Below are 19,866 nucleotides of genomic sequence, written 5' to 3'. Positions count from 1 at the left end.
TTGTTCTTTAATTAATGTTTTCATTTAATTTATGTGAATACTTTATGAATCATTTTAATATATTTATAGATTACAATTTATAATTCTATAATATAATATAATATAATATAATATAATATAATATAATATAATATAATATAATATAATATAATATAATATAATATAATATAATATAATATAATATAATATAATATAATATAATATAATATAATATAATATAATATAATATAATTGGGTCGGATGCAGACCTTCCAAATTTAGCAGTATACGGTTAGATCAGGTTGGGATCTCAAGGTTTCAGAGTTTAACTATGAAGTGTGAATATGTTTTGTTGTTTTTGTTGTTGTTGTTTTATATATAATGCTGAATCTTTACTTTGGCCAGAGTCCTTGATAAGACCCCTGCAGATTCCCTCATCTTAAATTGATGATACTGTTTATTTGCTGTATTGTTTGACTTCTGTAGGGGCAACGGTTCTTTAGGCCCACAGCTATGCACTCCTGGGTCAGTCCAAAAGTTATACATCTGAAACCTACAGGTCTGAACCGAACACCTCTAGGGTTTCCACAAAGCCAAGGCAAAACTCCTTTTAACCACCCCTGGTGACTCTCTTACCAAGGCCTGCTGCTATGTTCTGCAGTGAACGCTCTCGTATGTATTCATACAAGCATGCAAGCACACGATTATGGCTTCAAGCACATCTCTATATGTGTGGACTGAATACATCAGCGCCTGCTTGGAAATATAGCTGTGGTTGTAGATATTATTTGCGGACGTGACACGAATGTGGTCAGTGGTTTTAAAAAAGTAGTGAAGTAACTCAGTTGTGTCGAGTACTTCTTAACACTGTGGCATGCTAGAGGTTCTTATCGCTTTTTAATGAATTGAATGCTCCTGCGGTGAGTCTGAATGCTTTTACGACACTGTTAAAATCAAAGAATTAAAAGCATAACGTTGTTAGGATTGAATCCCTGCTGTTCTACCTAATCACATGTTTGAATGCACACGAGACGGGGAATGGCGAGAAAGTTAGATTTACTTTGGGATGGCTTCATAGGCCCACTGTTGAAAATGTGGTACTTAGTTTAATTGCGGGAATAAAGAATTGAGAGAGGAGGAGAGACCGTGCAGGGGCCTCATCCAAAAGGTTAGTGGGATATCAGGGCTTATTTACACTATGATGGTTTCACTGTGTGCATCCAGGGGAGACATTCAATTTACTTCAACTCTGAGTGGGTTTCTATGTACTAAAACTTGAATTTTATATTTTCTGAAAAAAAAAGGTGAGTGGTACCTTTCGGTGTAAAAAACTTTGGAATGTTTTTAATGTCTTTTTTATGCAGTTGTTAGGGTGTTTTGTAGGAAAGCAGTTTTAAACTGGGGTCTGAGACCCCTAGGGGTCAGCATGGAGGTAATTGAGAAAATCTGAAAATTAAAAAAAAAGAAAGAAAAGAAATACATTTTACAAAATGATCTATCTATCTGCATATATATATACATATATATTACATTTTTGTCATCTACAACAATGCAAATATATATATATATATATATATATATATATATATATATATATATGAAAGCTTCAATATGTAACCTGCTGTTTCTTTGTAATTATTTGTATATATATATGTGTGTGTGTGTATGTATATGTATATATATTAAATTATATATAATTTTGTCATCTACAACAATGCATATATATATATATATATATATATATATATATATATATATATATATAAAATATGAAAGCTTCAATATGTAACTTGCTGATTCTTTGTAATTATTTGTATATATGTGTGTGTGTGTGTGTGTGTGTGTGTGTGTGTGTGTGTATATATATATATATATATATATATATATATATATATATATATATATATATATATATATATACACACACACACACACACATATACATGTATATATATATATATATATATATATATACATATATATTACATTTTTGTCATCTACAACAATGCATATATATATATATATATATATATATATATATATATATAAAATATGAAAGCTTCAATATGTAACTTGCTGATTCTTTGTAATTATTTGTATATATGTGTGTGTGTGTGTGTGTGTGTGTGTGTGTGTGTGTATATATATATATATATATATATATATATATATATATATATATATATATACATACACACACACACACATATACATGTGTATATATATATATATATACAGGTGCATCTCAATAAATTAGAATGTAGTGGGAAAGTTCATTTATTTCAGTAATTCAACTCAAATTGTGAAACTCGTGTATTAAATAAATTCAGTGCACACAGACTGAAGTAGTTTAAGTCTTTGGTTCTTTTAATTGTGATGAGTTTGGCTCACATTTAACAAAAACCCACCAATTCACATCTCAACAAATTAGAATACTTCATAAGACCAATAAAAAAAATTAAAAAAAATTGTGAATTGTTGGCCTTCTGGAAAGTATGTTCATTTACTGTATATGTATTCAATACTTGGTAGGGTCTCCTTTTGCTTTAATTACTGCCTCAATTCGGCGTGGCATGGAGGTGATCAGTTTGTGGCACTGCTGAGGTGGTATGGAAGCCCAGGTTTCTTTGACAGTGGCCTTCAGCTCATCTGCATTTTTTGGTCTCGTTTCTCATTTTCCTCTTGACAATACCCTATAGATTCTCTATGGGCTTCAGGTCTGGTGAGTTTGCTGGCCAGTCAAGCGCACCAACACCATGGTCATTTAACCAACTTTTGGTGCTTTTGGCAGTGTGGGCAGGTGCCAAATCCTGCTGGAAAATGAAATCAGCATCTTTAAAAAGCTGGTCAGCAGAAGGAAGCATGAACTGCTCCAAAATTTCTTGGTAAACGGGTGCAGTGACTTTGGTTTTCAAAAAAACACAATGGACCAACAGCAGCAGATGACATTGCACCCCAAATCATCACAGACTGTGGAAACTTAACACTGGACTTCAAGCAACTTGGGCTATGAGCTTCTCCACCCTTCCTCCAGACTCTAGGACCTTGGTTTCCAAATGAAATACAAAACTTGCTCTCATCTGAAAAGAGGACTTTGGACCACTGGGCAACAGTCCAGTTCTTCTTCTCCTTAGCCCAGGTAAGATGCCTCTGATGTTGTCTGTGGTTCAGGAGAGGACAACTGTAGCCAAATTCCTTGACACGTCTGTGTGTGGTGGCTCTTGATGCCTTGACCCCTTGTGAAGTTCACCCAAATTCTTGAATTGATTTTGCTTGACAATCCTCATAAGGCTGCGGTTCTCTCGGTTGATTGTGCATCTTTTTCTTCCACACTTTTTCCTTCCACTCAACTTTCTGTTAACATGCTTGGATACAGCACTCTGTGAACAGCCAGCTTCTTTGGCAATGAATGTTTGTGGCTTACCCTCCTTGTGAAGGGTGTCAATGATTGTCTTCTGAACAACTGTCAGATCAGCAGTCTTCCCCATGATTGTGTAGCCTAGTGAACCAAACTGAGAGACCATTTTGAAGGCTCAGGAAACCTTTGCTTTGAGTTGATTAGCTGATTGGCATGTCACCATATTCTAATTTGTTGAGATGTGAATTAGTGGGTTTTTGTTAAATGTGAGCCAAAATCATCACAATTAAAAGAACCAAAGACTTAAACTACTTCAGTCTGTGTGCATTGAATTTATTTAATACACGAGTTTCACAATTTGAGTTGAATTACTGAAATAAATGAACTTTTCCATGACATTCTAATTTATTGAGATGCACCTGTATATATATATATATATATATATATATATTATAATTCGCATTGACTTCAGTACAGCGACAGTATAAAATAAATTATTTAATGTAGTAAACAACATGTTGTGAGATGTAATACAATGCATAATGTTTTTCTCACAAAGAATAATTGGGTCTTGGCTGTATATGAAATGTATATAATTCTTTCAAGGGGTCCATCATGTCTTGGGGTCTTCAACATCTACATGAAAACCCCTGGTCTAGGAAATTATTAGGGTAATACTCTTCATAAGGGATTGAAACGTTTAAGAACAAAGGAAATCAGTTAGAGCAATAAATGGAGAGCAGGAGCCTATTCTCAGAGTGCTATTTCTCATGAAAGAATGGTTTCAGTCTTGAGTTAGTTTCATCTCCTCCTCATTCACACACTGTTCATCGTTCTCCTCAGGGAATCACACCACCACCAGCCGCCCAACCTGCTGCTCCTGCTGCCTGTTTCTCTCTTTCTCTCTCCATCTGTCTTTTTGGGCTGAATCAACCAACCTTGTGTTACAGCTACTATTTAATCAGAGAATGAATCCATTACTCAAATGTGTGTTTTAGCGCTGTCAATCAATTAAAACTTAAATGAAATCATTACATGAAATGCCAATTACTCAATCAAATTAAACACAATTCACAAAAATTACAATTAATTGCACATTTAAATATCGAAGATAATTCCCAAATGAAGATAATTCAGAAATATTATTATGGCAGATGAGTCAATCATTGAACTGATATTACAAGTAGAATGTGTCCTTTGCGAACAGCTTGAGATGTTTTTTTTTTGTTTTTTCTTTGTATTTATATGCACCAGAGTGTGTTCTAGTTGATTGATTTTTGGATACTTATTTCATCAGACAAGGGTCAGTTTTATGTGGAAGCTCTGGAGAAAATGTCTTTCTCTGTTTCCCATAGCTGGGAAGTGGTGCGCTTCCTCCTCTCCAACCTGCGCTGGTGGATGGAGGAGTATCACTTTGATGGCTTCAGGTTTGACGCTGTGACTTCAATGCTGTACCACCACCATGGCATCGGTCAGTTGTTCTGCACCTGTAAACAAGAGCTACCATCATTCATTGTAAAAACAAATCATTGTCTTAATAGTATTTAGTCTTTTGCTGTTTCATTTTTTGGTCTTTTCCTGTTAAAATATCTAAGTTTCAAGGTAAATTTACTTGAAAAGCACAATTGTTTAGGAATGAAGTTTTTCTTTCTTTCTTTCTTTCTTTCTTTCTTAATTATTTCATGTTTTCAGTTCCGATCCCTGATTTGGTCGATTAAAAAGAATCAGCTCATAAGAATCATTCAGGAATCAATCTACACTGGTTGTGCTATATGCTGATTCACTAAAAGCTAAAAGAATCAAAAGCTAAAAGAATCAGCTCGTAAAGAGTCATTTGTTCAGGAATCGGTCTACACCGGTTGTGCTGTATGCCAGTTCACTAAAAGCTAAAAGAATCAAAAGCTAAAAGAATCAGCTCATAAGAGTCATTTGTTCAGGAATTGGTCTACACTGGTTGTGCTGTTTGCTGATTGACTAAAAGCTAACAGAATTTGCTCATGAGATTGATTCGTTCAGGAATTGGTTTACACTGGTTGTATTGTATGCTGATTCACTAGAAGTTAAAAGAATCAGCTCAAAGAAGTCATTCGTTCAGGAATCTGTCTATACTGTTTGTTCTGTATGCTGATTCAATAAAAGCTAAAAGAATTGGCTCATGCGATTTAATTTGTTCAGGAATTGGTCTACACTGGTTGTGCTGTATGCTTATTCACTATGAAAACTGAAATGAACGTCATTCTGAATAAGAGCCAGTTTTCCAATCCTACCATTAAACTCATTCAATTGTTTAATTCATGCTTAAAATAAGAAAAGAAAAAAGGGAAAAACAGGCTTAGAAAAATAAATTACAGGTACAGCCATCTTTCTGAAAACATGCAATGTAATTTTGCTTTTGATTCTCAAGTAGGTCTAACATGTAAAGACATTGTTTTTACTGAAAACGAGACAAACATACTGATTAATTGAATTTATTTAATATGCATCGCCGTGTCCATGTGATGTTTTATTTACTTCAAGAAGAAAATGGTGTACTTCATATATGTCAAATGTCACTGTCTATATTGGTCTATAGAGAGAGCGAGGCTGTATAAGTGCCTCTGTACATCTCTGAATCAGTTCATCCAGATGAAATGTGAAGGCTTTGATGCATTGATTCATGAAGAGTGTGTCAGAGGCATGTCAACTGTGTCATTTCTGTTGTATTAATAAAGCTCTGAATCATCGCATGTGGAGGAAAAGTACAAACTGCATGAATAGATTTGAAAGGCTCTCTTAGACCATTATCGTAAATTATGGGAGACATTGGCTGCTCTGTACATATTACAGTAAAATGATTTCTTTGTGAAAAGATTGTGATGCCATTAATCAATATTCCACTGGACATTTTCTCTGAATCACACAGTCAATTGATTTGGTTTTGTCCAGGCACGTCGTTTTCAGGGAACTACAGCGAGTACTTCGGAATGCATGTGGATGAAGACGCACTTGTCTATCTGATGCTGGCCAATCACATTTTCCACAAGCTCTACCCACAATGCATCACTGTAGCAGAGGTGAGAGTCTCTACCTGCACCGCGGTGCATTTCTACTTTTTCACAGGAGGAACAATTTTTTCCCCTTTCCCACCAATTACAGCTCCCATTTTTCTCGCTCACAAGTGGAAATTTCATTTCATTCTTTTCTATTCTCCTGCTCTGTGCTGGTGCGTTTATTTAAAGCTGAGCTCCTGTGAGGTCAGAGCTGAATGCTGCGGCTAATGGATCGGTGTGATAATTGGGTGATTAAGGCCAAAAGATTCAAGAAAAGAACAGGAGAGATTTTCAGGGGTAGGCTCTGTATGGATCCATCTCGCGCTCTTCTTCGCTGGTCTCACATGACCCACAGGCAGGTTGTGCTAGAAGAAGGCATTTTTTAAATTGCTTTAATTCAACCATCTGCCGTTGTCATTAATCAAAAGTACAGGAGGAAGGAGGAAATGCTACTGGAGGGGAGATATACAAAACTTCAGAATACTTGGAAAAAAATTAAATGGAGCCCTTTTATGATGCTTTTAGGGTCATTTGTGGCTTTTAGTCCTCATTCACTTTAATTAAGTCTCTTCCTCTGTATTCTTGTCTTGTTTTCCAGTACAAATATCTTAACATTCTTAATTCAAGATACATTTACTTGGGAAGCAAAGTGACATAGGATATAAGTCTTTTTTCTGATGAAGTGAGTTTATGATATGTTTGTGGTGGTGCAAGAAAAACAAACAATAAAAAGGGAAGTAAGATTATTTTTTATTACTTCATTTACTGATGTTTTTTCTTGTGTTAAGCAAAAACTAATTTAATTTTGGTCAGTTGTTAAGAAAACAAGGCTAAATATCTGATGTCATTTTGCTTCCCAAGTAAATGTATGTTGGTTAAAGAATGGTTAGATATTTGTAATGACCAGCTTGGACCAGGTAGAAGCCAGGTGTTCCAAGACACAGCTTAATCTGCATTTTTCCAGAAGGCAATGCACATTTTCACACTTTTCTGCTCTCCATTCCTCATGGATTTTCTGTAGGATGTATCAGGGATGCCAGGCCTGTGCAGGTCCATTGAAGAGGGAGGACTGGGCTTTGATTATCGTCTGTCCATGGCCGTGCCAGACAAATGGATCCAGGTGAGCTCCCATCTCCTGTGATTTCTCCCTCTCCACACAGATGTTGCTTCTTTGTGTTTGGTTCTGTGCAAATGATGTTGTTTGATGTTTGCAGTTCACCGTTTTGGGGTCATCTCTCTTTATGAAGCTGTGTATTTGTAGCCTTTGCGCAGCGGCTGTCGCGCGTCCAAATCTACTGCTGGCTCGGCTCTATCTGCGCATGTATCAGCGTGGGCATTTCCGCTTTAATTCGAGCCAGGTTTTTGCATGACCGTGCCTTTTTAAAATGACAAAAGGAAGAGTATTGATTGAGTTTGCTTCGTGAGTTCAGGGTGTAATCTGAGATCTGGCACAGCCTGTTTAGATAGCAGCCCCCTTTTTTTCTGTTGGGCTTCTATTTCAGTCCCACTTTGCCCATCTTTCATCCGTCCTTTGGCAGCATTTTGAATGCCATTAAAAGGTTTGTGTATTGATATCCCCATCTCTATCTCTCTATTACAGCAAGCCTTTGCCTTTGTGTGATTTTTTTTAAATTTATTTATTTATTTATTTTGTGCTTGTTCTGTCTCTCACACACACACTCCTCTCTTTCTTCAGGCTTATTCAATATGACTTCCAAAACTCTAATCACTTTCAAGTCTTGCATAGGAAAGTCAAAATTTTCACGCTTCGCACCAAACCAGAACATAACCCTCGAAAAATAATTGAAAACAAGTGAAACAAATCGTATTCAATCATATAAAAAAGAGACTTGCAAATTGTATTGCATTTTAGCTGAGCACAGAATATCAAGCGTATCCCTGTTACAATCTTAAAGGAACAGTTAAACCCAAAATGACAGTCCTGTCATCATTTACTCACTGGTTTCAAACACGAGTGACTTTCTGAAGTTTGAGAAATGTCGATGCTGCTCTTTTCCAAACAACAAACACATACAGAGATCATATGTGTTCTTTGTCAGGTCTTCCAAAGACATTCAATGACAATGGCACTAAGTTTTACATGTCTTATAATTAATTATGTTGTGCCAACTTTAAACATGAGAAGGCATTTAAAAGAAAAAAAATTAGAAATGAAATACACTGCTAAAAATCTTAATCATGCTAGAATTTCTGCTAATAATGAGTGTTTTTATGTAAAGAAAAATAGCAAAATATCACTGAGAAGCAAAATTGTATAATTTTAAATCTATAATGTTATAAGATTTATATTTCAAATGAATGCTATTCTTTTGAACCTTCTGTTCATCAAAGAATCATGGTTTTCTCAAAAATAATAAGCAGCATGACTGTTTTAAACGTTGATAGTGAGAATAATACATTTTTATTAAGCAGAAAATTAGAGTGATTTCTGAAGGATCATGTGACACTGAAGACTGAAACTTCAGCTTTGTCATTACAGGAATAAATTACATTTTACAAATTTTTAAAATAGATCAAATAAATGCAGCTTTGGTGAACATAAGAGGCTTCAGAAGACTTTGAGTACAACCCACAACTCCTTTGTACCAGTTTTATTGTATACTTTTGTGTTATTTTTAGATGAAAGTCATATGGGTTTGGAAGAATGGGGGTGAGTAAATGAATTTTCATTTTTGGATGGACTTTTCTTTTAATCCCTTGACAAACTACAGTAACCCTGAGTCTGTGACCCCCCTCAGACAAAGAAATTTATGTCCACACTTCACCTCTCCCTGCCATAACTCTCGTTTTCACAATGAAGTGTTCAAAAGGGCAAACTCCCTCCTGATTTACTGCTGAATTCCACCTCTTTCTCGCTTTCTGTGTCTCTATTCCTCTCCGCCTATGTCACAAACAGCGCTAGGGCTTCTCAGCTGCGCGCTGTGCTGTGACGGAGGTCGGCTGAGCGTGGCTCACTTGTGAAATTAAAATGTCCGCCGCTCTGAATCGATAATGCAGATGATGAACAGAGTGGAGAGAAACAGGAGGAGAAGAGGGCCACGGTCCGTAATGAAACCTCCCCAAAAGCTAATGAAATCTTTAGAGATTTCCATAAAGAGAGCAGCTGTTCTCTCTCCCTCACTGTATTCGGTGATGAATACATTAATATGTGGAATCAATAGGTTTATTAACGATGCCGTTTGATTTGCGGGGCCCGAGAGGAGAGCGAGAGTTCAGTTATACTTCCCGAAGAAGAGAAATGGAAATGAATTTATAACTGAAGAGCAGATTAGATCACAATGTGAGCGAGTTTCTGGTGGCCTGTGGCGGGTGGCGGTTATCATGTCTGCTGCTGTCTGTTGGGTGGAGAGGTCAACTTTAACTGACACATACAGTGTCATATAGGTGTTTCAGTGTGCATTACCACTTAAATTCATATTTCCACATAAGCATCATGGCATTTTTTTTAATATATATATATATATATATATATATATATATATATTTTGTATATTTGTTTTTCCATTTTATGGTTAATTTTATCAATTTGCTTAATATTTTACTTATTTCACTTTTTACTTATTTCACATTAATATTTTAATTTAAGTTTTGTTTTGTTGTTTCATTTTGTTAGTGTTGAAGTTTTGTTTTGCTCATGTTGAGGTTGCCCATGTTTTGTTTTATTTCATTTTTTCTTGTCTAGGTTTTGTTTTGGTTGTGTTGAAGTTGTGTTGTGCTCTGTTTTATTTCAAATATATATATATATATATATATATATATATATTTTACTTAAATATTTTATTTTTAATTCAGGTTTTGTTTATGCTTAAGTTTTGTTATGTTGTGTTCTTTTGTTTTGTTTCATTTTGTTAGCATTGACATTTTGTGTTGTTTGTGTTGTGTTGGTTTTGTTTGTTTTCTTGAGGTTTTTGTTTTGTTTGTATTGTTTGAGGTTTTTGTTTTGTTTATATTGTGTTGAAGTTTTGTTTGTGTTTTTTGAGGTTTTAGTTTTATTCGTGTTGTGTTGAAGTTTTTTGTGTTGTCTTGAGGGTTTTGTTTTGTTTGCGTTGTCTTGAGGTTTTGTTCATGTTGAGGTCATTTTTGTTTTATTTTTGGTTTTGTTTCATTCTTTAAGTTCTTTTCTTTTCCTTAGGTTGTGTTTATGTTCTATTAAAGTTACATTTTGTTCTTGAAGTTGTTTTTGTTTTGTTTTATTTTTTGAGTTTTTGAGATTGTTTTGCTGCTCATCAGCTTTGCTAAAGTGTACATTACATAGCAGCTATAACACATCTTCACCATATGGCTTCAAAGCAACCTTAGAATTACAAAATGTTACTGTGTGATCTTCTTTTATTCTTATGCAAAATGTTTATTTTATATAGTAAGCATTAAAGCAATAAACCCATCCACTGCACTTCATGGCTAACATGGTTATATTAACAATACAGCACAACCTCTCATACCTTATTGTATTGTAAGTATTACGCATATTGTTAACTACACAAGCACTTTAGTCTGTTATGAGTTTGATCATTTATTTTATCTATGTGTAGTCGTGAGCATTTATTTACGTGTGAGTGTATGTGCAAGCCATCTCTTGTGTGCTCTGGGAGAAAGAGGTCATGATGGCAAATAAAGCCATCGTGTGTAATTACCAGCAGTGCCACTAGAAAACAGATTAATATCCTTCTGGCCTCTCTGGCTAAAAGCACTCCACAACCCTTATTTGTTTAATTCATATCCTGGTGCTGAGCTCCATGTGGCTGTTGATTTGATTAATTTGCTTAAGCAAATTAACTCGAATTATCTAATACTTTTCCATTACCTCCACCCCCACGTCAACACCCCATCCTTGTGCTCGTCTGCTCTCAAGAGGAACAATTAAAGCTCGTAACGCATAATTGTAATGGGAAGTCACTCTGATTTTGGCTTCCTCATTAGAGGATATTGGAGTTTTAGTTCAGCCTCCGGTGGATGAATTATGTATCGATATACTTTTATTCCTTTTCCTGTGGTCTGAGGAGGAGAAATGTGGGAGGGAGAGAAAGATGGAGTGAAAAGAAGGTATGATGATCGCTAAGGCAGATAACTGTCTCTCTCTTCCCGTCAGACTGCACTGATTGTGTGTGATTGCAGGGGAGCTGTGTTTGCAGTAATTAAGTCTACGGTTTAGGCATGTGCATTTCCTGTTTGTTTGGTTAAATTTCAGATTTCATGAGATGTGGAATTATTGTAAAGGTATGATGAGAGAGAAGATGATATGTTGTGCCAGCAGTACTATTTTCTCAAGCTTCATGGCCATTGAATGTGTTAGCAGTGAGTTTTAGAGGAGAAAGCTTCCTGTAAGCATTTCCATTTAATTCAATGGCAATTGTTCTTCTGCCGAATGATCCCCAGATTTGAAATCTGTCATCTTTGCTCATGGGAGCTCAACTCTTAATATTTAACTCGAGACAGTTTTTAGAGAAGTCCTCACAGTTGTCCTTGTCCTAAAGCTATGTCTGAAGTTTATGTACTCATTCCTCCCTCTACTGAATAGTTGAGGAATTACACATATGACAGCAGGGAGGCACAGCTGGCACCGTGCTTGTGCTCAAAAACACATTTGTTTTTCACTTCTCTTCGCTGTATCTTTAGCAGTTACATTTTATGGCACGGTCATATTCAGAGCCATGGCACAGCGGTAGTTTGCTTTCTGTGTGATGTGTATGTATGATGCATCATGTGGTGCTCTTACATGCACACAATGCATTGAGTCCAGCCAGCATTATTTTATTACATTTTTTAAATTAAGAAATCAAGTTTGTTATGTTTGTGTTTATTTATTTATTATGTTTGTATATTTATTTATCCATTTATTTATTTATTTGCATCTTTATAATTTGTGATTTATTTATGCCAGTGCTCATCATGAATTTTCTCATATACTGTACTTTTATTGTCTTTAAATCTAATTAGAATTACTAGACTAATAAAAAAAGTTTGCTTTTTCAGAATAACAACATGCTATTCACTATTAATGAGAACGTGCTTTTAAACTACTTATTCATCAAAGAAAAGGTTCCAAAAAAAATAAGCAGCTCAACTTTTTCTAACATTGATAATAAATCAGCATATTAGAATGATTTCTGAAGGATTATGTGACATTGAAGACTGTAGAAATGACTGATGAAAATTCAGCTTTGTCACCACAGGAATAAATTATACAGAGTACGTCTATTAAAACAGAAAACCATTATTTAGAATTGTAATAATGTTTTACAATATTACTGCTTTTACTTATAAATGCAGCCTTGATGGTCAGACACTTAAAAAAAAAAAAAAATCATTAAAAATGTGTGTGAGGTTTTGTGAGATTTATCACACTTCTGTGCATAACTGTAGCTAAATAAAACCTGCACCTACTCACCAAGATTTTTTTTTTTTTTTTATATAAAGTAGAAAAGTTTTCTAGAAAAAAAAAATCCTCAGAAAACTCAGAATATTGATTGGATTCAAAGGTGTTTAAAGACTTATGTAGCGTGTGTGCGTTGACCTCTTTGACCTCTGGGAGTTGGCCAGTCCCAATGAGATGACACAGCAGCTTATCATCTATTGATTTGTCTATTTATGCCCTTCTTCTGCTCATAAACACAGACACAAGCGCTCCTGCATTTCAATCCGCCATTACAAATTTAAATTTAAAACGCATATATGATTTACAAATGATGCGGTTTGCTTATACATAAGTACAGCAAGATCAAGGGGTCATTTTCCAGGAAAAGCATAAACTGATAAAAATGCAAGCATTGAATGCACTCTTGGATAGAAGTCTCATCCAAAGGCATAAATGTAAATTCATAATGTACTTTAGCAAAAACGCATAATATCAAGCAAATGTGCTGTGTGCAGGGTAGTTCATATGTTACGACAAAAGTTGACCTCTTCTTTTGAAAGAGCAAATGAACTGCTAAATGAGAGCTGATACCCATTGTAAAGACGGATTACAGTAGGATCTCATTCTTGCTTCACAAAAGACTCTTCCCAGACTCCCGTCGTCTCTACATCATCTAAGAATCTCTGTGTTAAAGCCATCCTACCGGGACTCGTGTTTCTAATCCTTTCCTTACATCCCATGGCTCAGAGGCACCGACGTTGTGCATCTCTCATTGCTGCTCAGTTTGGCATATTTATTTGAAGACTGCATTCGCATTCTGAAGGCTTGCAAGAGCGAGAAACTTTGAGTTTCCAAAAGCAGTTTGTGGTTTATGCCTCCATCTCCTTTGTGTCCCTTGTATTAGTATACTAACCCTGTCTCAAATATGGAAAACCTGCTTTTTATCACATAAAAGTGTCTACTAAAAAAAAATGAGGAATGGTTTCAGAAAGGAAAACCACTTTGCTTTGAGATTTCAGTTCTGCTGCTATTTTTCTTTTGTTGTTTCGCCGTATATTTCGAGTTCCTTTTTATTCCTGTTCCTCTGTTGTTTACGTCTTGGTTTTTCATGTTGCTTATCTGTGTCCTACAGTTTTTAGCTTCATCGCACATGTGCTTGGTGGACAAGGAAGTTTTGTTTAAAAATCCTGACAGTTTTTTTCCCCTCTGCTTCTTCTTAATTTCTCTTTGTGTAGCTTATATTAAGAGGAAATGTGAGCCGAAGTTCTTGTCACATTCAGTGAACTGTAATGAATTACACAGCACAATACAACAAAGAAGGCAGACAGGCAGACTGCAGCATATTTCGACCGGAAAGATCTTCACAGATTGCCTTTGTAAAGCAGTGTAAGTCTGCTGGCAGGGCATGTAACACGCTGGCCTGATGCACTCCCTCCACAGGAAACCGTTCCGTTCTTTTGATTTGATCTTTTTTTAAAAGAGGTAAAATAAACACAGCTTCTAGCTTTGGCTTTGAATGCATGTGATTCAAACTTCTGTCTAGGGAAGGAAACTTTTCTGAGCCAAACTCTTTGATTCTAGCATGAAGCGTACTTCATAATGATGTTATCATATTTAATGGGATAGTTCACTTTAAATGACAATTTTGTCATCATTTACATCGTCATTCCAAACCAGTAAGACTTTATCTTCTGTCAAACACATATGAAGCTATTTAGTAAAATGTCCAAGCTGCTCATTTCCATACAGTGAAGATCAAGTAAGATTTGAAGTGAATGGCTTTCATTTTTACTATGTTCCTCATGTAAATCTGTTGTATAGCTTCAGGAGACTTGGAATATGTAAAGACCACTTTTATTGTGCTTTTTAATTATTATTTTTACAGCTTGATGGCCACAATACCCATTCACTTACATAGTATGGAAAGTTCAGTTTGAAGTTTCTGCCTTATGTATTTCCAATGGTGGGGGGGATCACATTAAATGATAAATATTTTTTATGTTTAGGTGAACTAATTATAGACTAATAATGAAGACAGCTTGCTTGCATGTTGATTTAATATTTTTGTTGTGCTGGACTATCCTCTGTCCTTCTGCTGCATCAGATATAGAAGCATGAATAATCGTGCTTGTAAAAATGGCAAATCATAAACCAAAGCCTTACAACAGAAGTTCTAATTAAATATATAAACAGCTTTCTGCAACTGTGTAAATCAGTTTGAAAACGAACGTGAATCTGAAAGTGACTTTATGTGAGTATAATTCATTTTTGTTTTGCTTTCCATGCATGGTCACCCTTCCTTTATGATATAAGGACAAGGGCAACGAGGCAGTAAAATCGTTAATGAGTGTGCTGTCCCTCTCCAGCTCCTGATTAATGCTGTTTTTCAGTTTTATAGGATTCTTCTTTTGGTTCTTAAACATCAAGATCAGTGGGAAGGATTTACAGCTCATTATCAAATACTGATCTGCATCTGTGTTGGTGCTAAAAAGTGTTAATGTGGTTCAAAGAACACTGAATGTGCAGTTGTGTAGTCTCAAGATTAGTCTTTAATTAGGCTTCACAATAACAGTAGTTATGTCACAAAAGTACTAATTATTCATATGATGCACACATAAAAAAGATATACTCTAAAATCGTCTTGGGAATGTAATTTTAAAAAGCGATTCGGCGAAACCTGTTTAACCTAATGTGACCAATTCCAGGATGAGTCGACGAGAAAAAAAAAAAAAGTAAGATTAGACTTCGTACAAAATGTGCATTCCGTATCAGAGCGTATGCAGACAGTGCTTAAATGGCTGTTGGTTAACATTAACCAATAGCCCGTGTAAATGCAAAAACAGAAATTAATTTAAGTGGCAGAGCAAGTCATTACATTTTATAAAGGATTATGGAGACACATTTTGTGTTTAGAATAATGTGCAATGATGAATCAAGGATAATAAAAACTTGTGTTAAGGAGTTAATCAGGTAAGTTCTGAATAAATGGCAACGTGGCTGCATTTGGATTTAATAATAGCTTATTATGGACAGAGCGAGATCAACAGGAAGGAAAATTAAGAGATAAGAAAATTAAGAGAGAATGTATAGGACCGTTTACTCCCCAGGCGAGAGACTATGTGGGAGGAGACTTCTCTAATCTTAGTGAGAACTTAAAAAAAACATGTGAATGTAAAGGAAAAGACAGGCAAAACAACCAGCTGTTAAAATGTCACCACAGCATTAATGCATCTTTCCTCAGAGGAGCGATTCTATCACAGGCCTCATCCTCTATCTGTACGCATTGCTGCTAATGACAGAGTGAAAGTCGGTCCCATCAGGGAGAGCAGGGAACGCTTCTAATAAGCAGGAAAAGTACTGTTTAAACAGAGAAGTTTCAGAGGAGCAGTTGTGAAAATGTAGGTGGAAGATGTCTCCCCTTCCACTGACAGAATGAGAAAGCGGGAGAGAGATGGAACAGATAGGGAGTGGGAGGCTAGGAGAAAGAGTAGATGGCAGGGCACAGCCGCATTGATTGGCTCCAGCTCGCCCGTGGGCTCTGTCGATTGTGCCCCCTCTTAAAAGGTTGCAGTGTTATTAAAAGGTTTCCTTTATCTGTCCGTCACCCTTCTGCTCTAATGATGGTGAGCAGGAGAGGAGGAGCGGAGAGAGATGGGCCTGTCAGAGTCACTTCCTTTCTGTCTCTTTGCTCCCTGCGGTTATTCCCTCCACAACCGTGCTATCATCCTACTGGTGTTACATTCTGGATGTGCCATTAGTGGATTATTATTTGTGATAATGACTTAAATGCATCCTAACTGTATCTGTGGTGCTTTAAAACATTATTATGATGTATACTCCGTTGAAAAAAAACAACATTCTAAACTAGCCTAGTTGTTGGTGTAGATATTTAGCTGGTCATCCAGCTGGCAAAATACCCAAATCCATTTAAAACCATGTAAACCACTAGCTTGGCCAGGCTGGGAGACCAGCTAGACCATCTTAAGAGCAGATTCCCAGCCTATACGGATAGACTGTTTTGCTTTTTTGGAGATGGCTGGCCAGCTGAAAATTTCCCAAAACCAATCCAAACCAAACTTTTGGCAACACTTTATTTCGATAGTCCACTTTAGACGTTCTTCTAACAGTAAGTAACTTTGCAACTACATGTCAACTAGCAGTCATCAGAGCATTAGTAGACTGTCTGCTTAATAACTTCTAACACTTTATTTTGATGGGTCCACAACATACTGACTAGGAGAAACTTTGCAAGTATATGTCAACTTCTTCTACTAACCCTAAACCTACCCTAACAGTCTACTCTGAGACTTAGTAGACATGTAGTTGCAAATAAATGAGAATTAGTTTACATGTAGTTGACATGTAGTTACAAAGTTACTTATAGTTAGTAGAATGTCTAAAGTAGACTAGCAAAATAAAGTGTAGCCAAAATTTTAAAACCAGCTAAATATATCAACTTGACTAGCTTGGCCAGGCTGAGAGACCAGTTAGACCATCTAAGAACCATATTCTCATAGGTTGGTCAAACCAATCTAACCCACTTGGCCAGGCTGGAAAGCTGATCTTTCAAGGTCTAGCTGGTTTCCAAGAGACCAGTGGCTGACCAGCAGGCAAATGGCCAAAACTCCCCTAAAAGTGGTGAAACAGATTGTCCTAACCAGTTAGACCATCTGAAGACCAGATTTCAAGCTTATAAAGATGGTATGTTCTGCTATTTTGCTGGTGTCCCAGTCTGACCGGCTGACAAGAGCCCAAACCCCTCTTAAACCAGAAAAATAGACCGACCTTCACTCTTAAAAATAAAGGTGCTTCACGATGCCATAGAAGAACCTTTTTGTCTAAATGGTTCTATAAAGAACCTTTAACATCTGAAGAACCTTTGTGTATCACAAAAGGTTCTTTGTGGCGAAAGGAGGTTTATCAGATTATAAAAAGGTAAGAAAGAGAGTGAATGGTTCTTTGCGGAACCAAAAATGGTTATTCTATGGCATTGCTGTGAAGAAACTTTTAAGCACCTTTATTTTTAAGAGTGTTGACCAGGCAGGGAAGCTGATGTTCAAATGGTCTAGATACTAGACACCAGTGGCTGACCAGCAAACAAATGGCCAAAACTCAAACTAAAACTGACAAAATTGACCAGCCTAGCCAGTTTTGTCCAGGCTAAGAGACCAAAACCTCTTTAGCCTGGTTTAAACTTTTTTTCACAAGGTTCATCCAGGGAAAAAGTATTTGAAGTATTAACGTTTTCTTTCTGTCTGCATGTTTCTCCTCACCCTCTCACCTTAAACTTCCAAACAAACTCTAAACAAACACCAACCTCCTGACTAGTTATCAGTATGCTCTGAAATGTTTATAAAATGAAATGATGTGCCAAATGAATATGCTCACCAGGGGAAAAACATCCCGAGGTAAATACTCATAATCAGAAACAGGTGTCTCGCAGCAAGCAGGTGTTTATGTTCATTAGAGAGAGTTCGAGCAGTACAGAGACTTTAATCCTGTGTTCTGATGGAGGGTACCAGACTTGCTCTAGTATCCAGCTGTGCTCGTTGACCCTTGGCCACTCAAATCGTGTCCGATCAACACGGAGCACTTGCAAGCTAGAAACAGTTTGGGAGGTCACCTTTTTGCGAACAGAACTTTCATCTTTCGCGTCGACTCTTTCAAAGTGTGAGCTCGTTCTCAAATAAGTCATTGGAGGACAACATAGAGCACTGATCCAGTCAATGACCTGAACACTGCTCCACTGAGTCTAAACATAGCCATCGACCCGCTCCCGCAAAGTGCGCCAAATCACCGACCCAGAATTACAGTCGGTATTGGCAAAGTCAATGGGATTCACCAGCTCCAACCATTAATGTGGTCAATGAGCCAGTCTTCCAATAAATACAGATTCAGCTTCAAGATGGCGGTTCCAAAACACTGGACGTGGGAAAGACAGAGGACGGGGGACGGGCATCCGAATGCAGAGTGGCAATCTGGGATTTCACACATGAAGGATCCCACACCTGGTCTGTAGAGATCTCTCAGGCCATTGAGCTCGCTACATTGAGTTTTGTCCCGAGTTGACTCTCAGATGCAGCTCTGACCTCAACTTGACACGGTAGAAAAAATCTAGCCACCCAAGGGGTTTGCTTGTCATTTCCCATTCAAAGACTCATGTATCCTACCCCAACTAATTCAGTTTGCATCCTTTCATGCAAGTGCAGAGGATATAGCATGCAAGTCCAGGGGTCAATGTGTAAACTTCGGTATGGGTTCATTTTCAGTTTGGAGCTGCTAACAATGCATATAATTCTGCAGATCCAGATATTAGATGCAAATTTTGTTTTGTCCATCCAAATATTTTTGAGTTATTTAGAATAATGGTCTGTTGTTAACAAGTAACTATGCAGGAAGTAATAGGTAATACTACATTAATACTGAACTTAATTATTATTATAACCTTTATTTTACCAGGAAAAGAAGTACATTGAGATTAAAAATCTCTTTTACAAGAGCGTCCTGGCCAAGATTGACAATAACACAGCTCACGTGGGTTAATACTATTAACTACTTATATGGAGGCAAGATTAACGAAGCACTAAGTAGTAGCACATTTAGAACAAAGGAAGTTCCTTATGTATTCAATAATTACTAAATAAAAATATCCTTATTGAGAACTACTTGCTAACTGTGACCAATTAATAAAGAAAAAGTCAATTAATTACTACTTACAACAGTAACATGTCTAAAAACTTATTAAATTACTTGTGAAATCGATGTCAACCCTTCACTAATTACTCTAGACTATTATTGCAAAGTGAAAAACAAATTAAACCTTCAGTAATTACTCAAGCGTGACATTGTCAGCCTGCAGGAACTACTAGTGATCTGGACTATTATTTTAAAGTGAAAAATAATTTAACAATTTAAACAACTTAACCCCTTACGAATTACTCAAGCGGGCTGACAAGTTAACGCTTAAGTAATTAGTGAGGGGTTACCGTGTTACACTTTAAAATAATGGTCCAGATCAGTAGTGGTTACTGCAGGCTGACAAGGTAACACTTGAGTAATTATGGAGGGGTTGACATGGATGTCACAAGCAATTTATTAAGTTATTTAATATATTTTATATCTGA

At 36.3% G+C, this 19,866-nt stretch overlaps 1 protein-coding gene across 1 annotated transcript in view; it reads left to right on the top strand.

The window, feature by feature from the left end:
- The window catches only part of gbe1a (glucan (1,4-alpha-), branching enzyme 1a), a 154,599-nt gene that overhangs the window by 80,940 nt on the left and 53,793 nt on the right, over positions 1 to 19,866 (top strand). The window contains exons 8-10 of the mRNA XM_058790245.1: positions 4,693 to 4,808; positions 6,263 to 6,390; positions 7,388 to 7,486. Of these exons, the coding sequence (XP_058646228.1) occupies positions 4,693 to 4,808; positions 6,263 to 6,390; positions 7,388 to 7,486 (343 nt within the window). The remainder of the gene's footprint in view (positions 1 to 4,692; positions 4,809 to 6,262; positions 6,391 to 7,387; positions 7,487 to 19,866) is intronic.

This window comes from Onychostoma macrolepis, chromosome 10, assembly GCF_012432095.1.
Source record: "Onychostoma macrolepis isolate SWU-2019 chromosome 10, ASM1243209v1, whole genome shotgun sequence".
Classification (NCBI taxonomy): Eukaryota; Metazoa; Chordata; class Actinopteri; order Cypriniformes; family Cyprinidae; genus Onychostoma; species Onychostoma macrolepis.
Note: the sequence above shows the minus strand (reverse complement) of the source record. Positions and strands in the feature narration are given on the sequence as shown.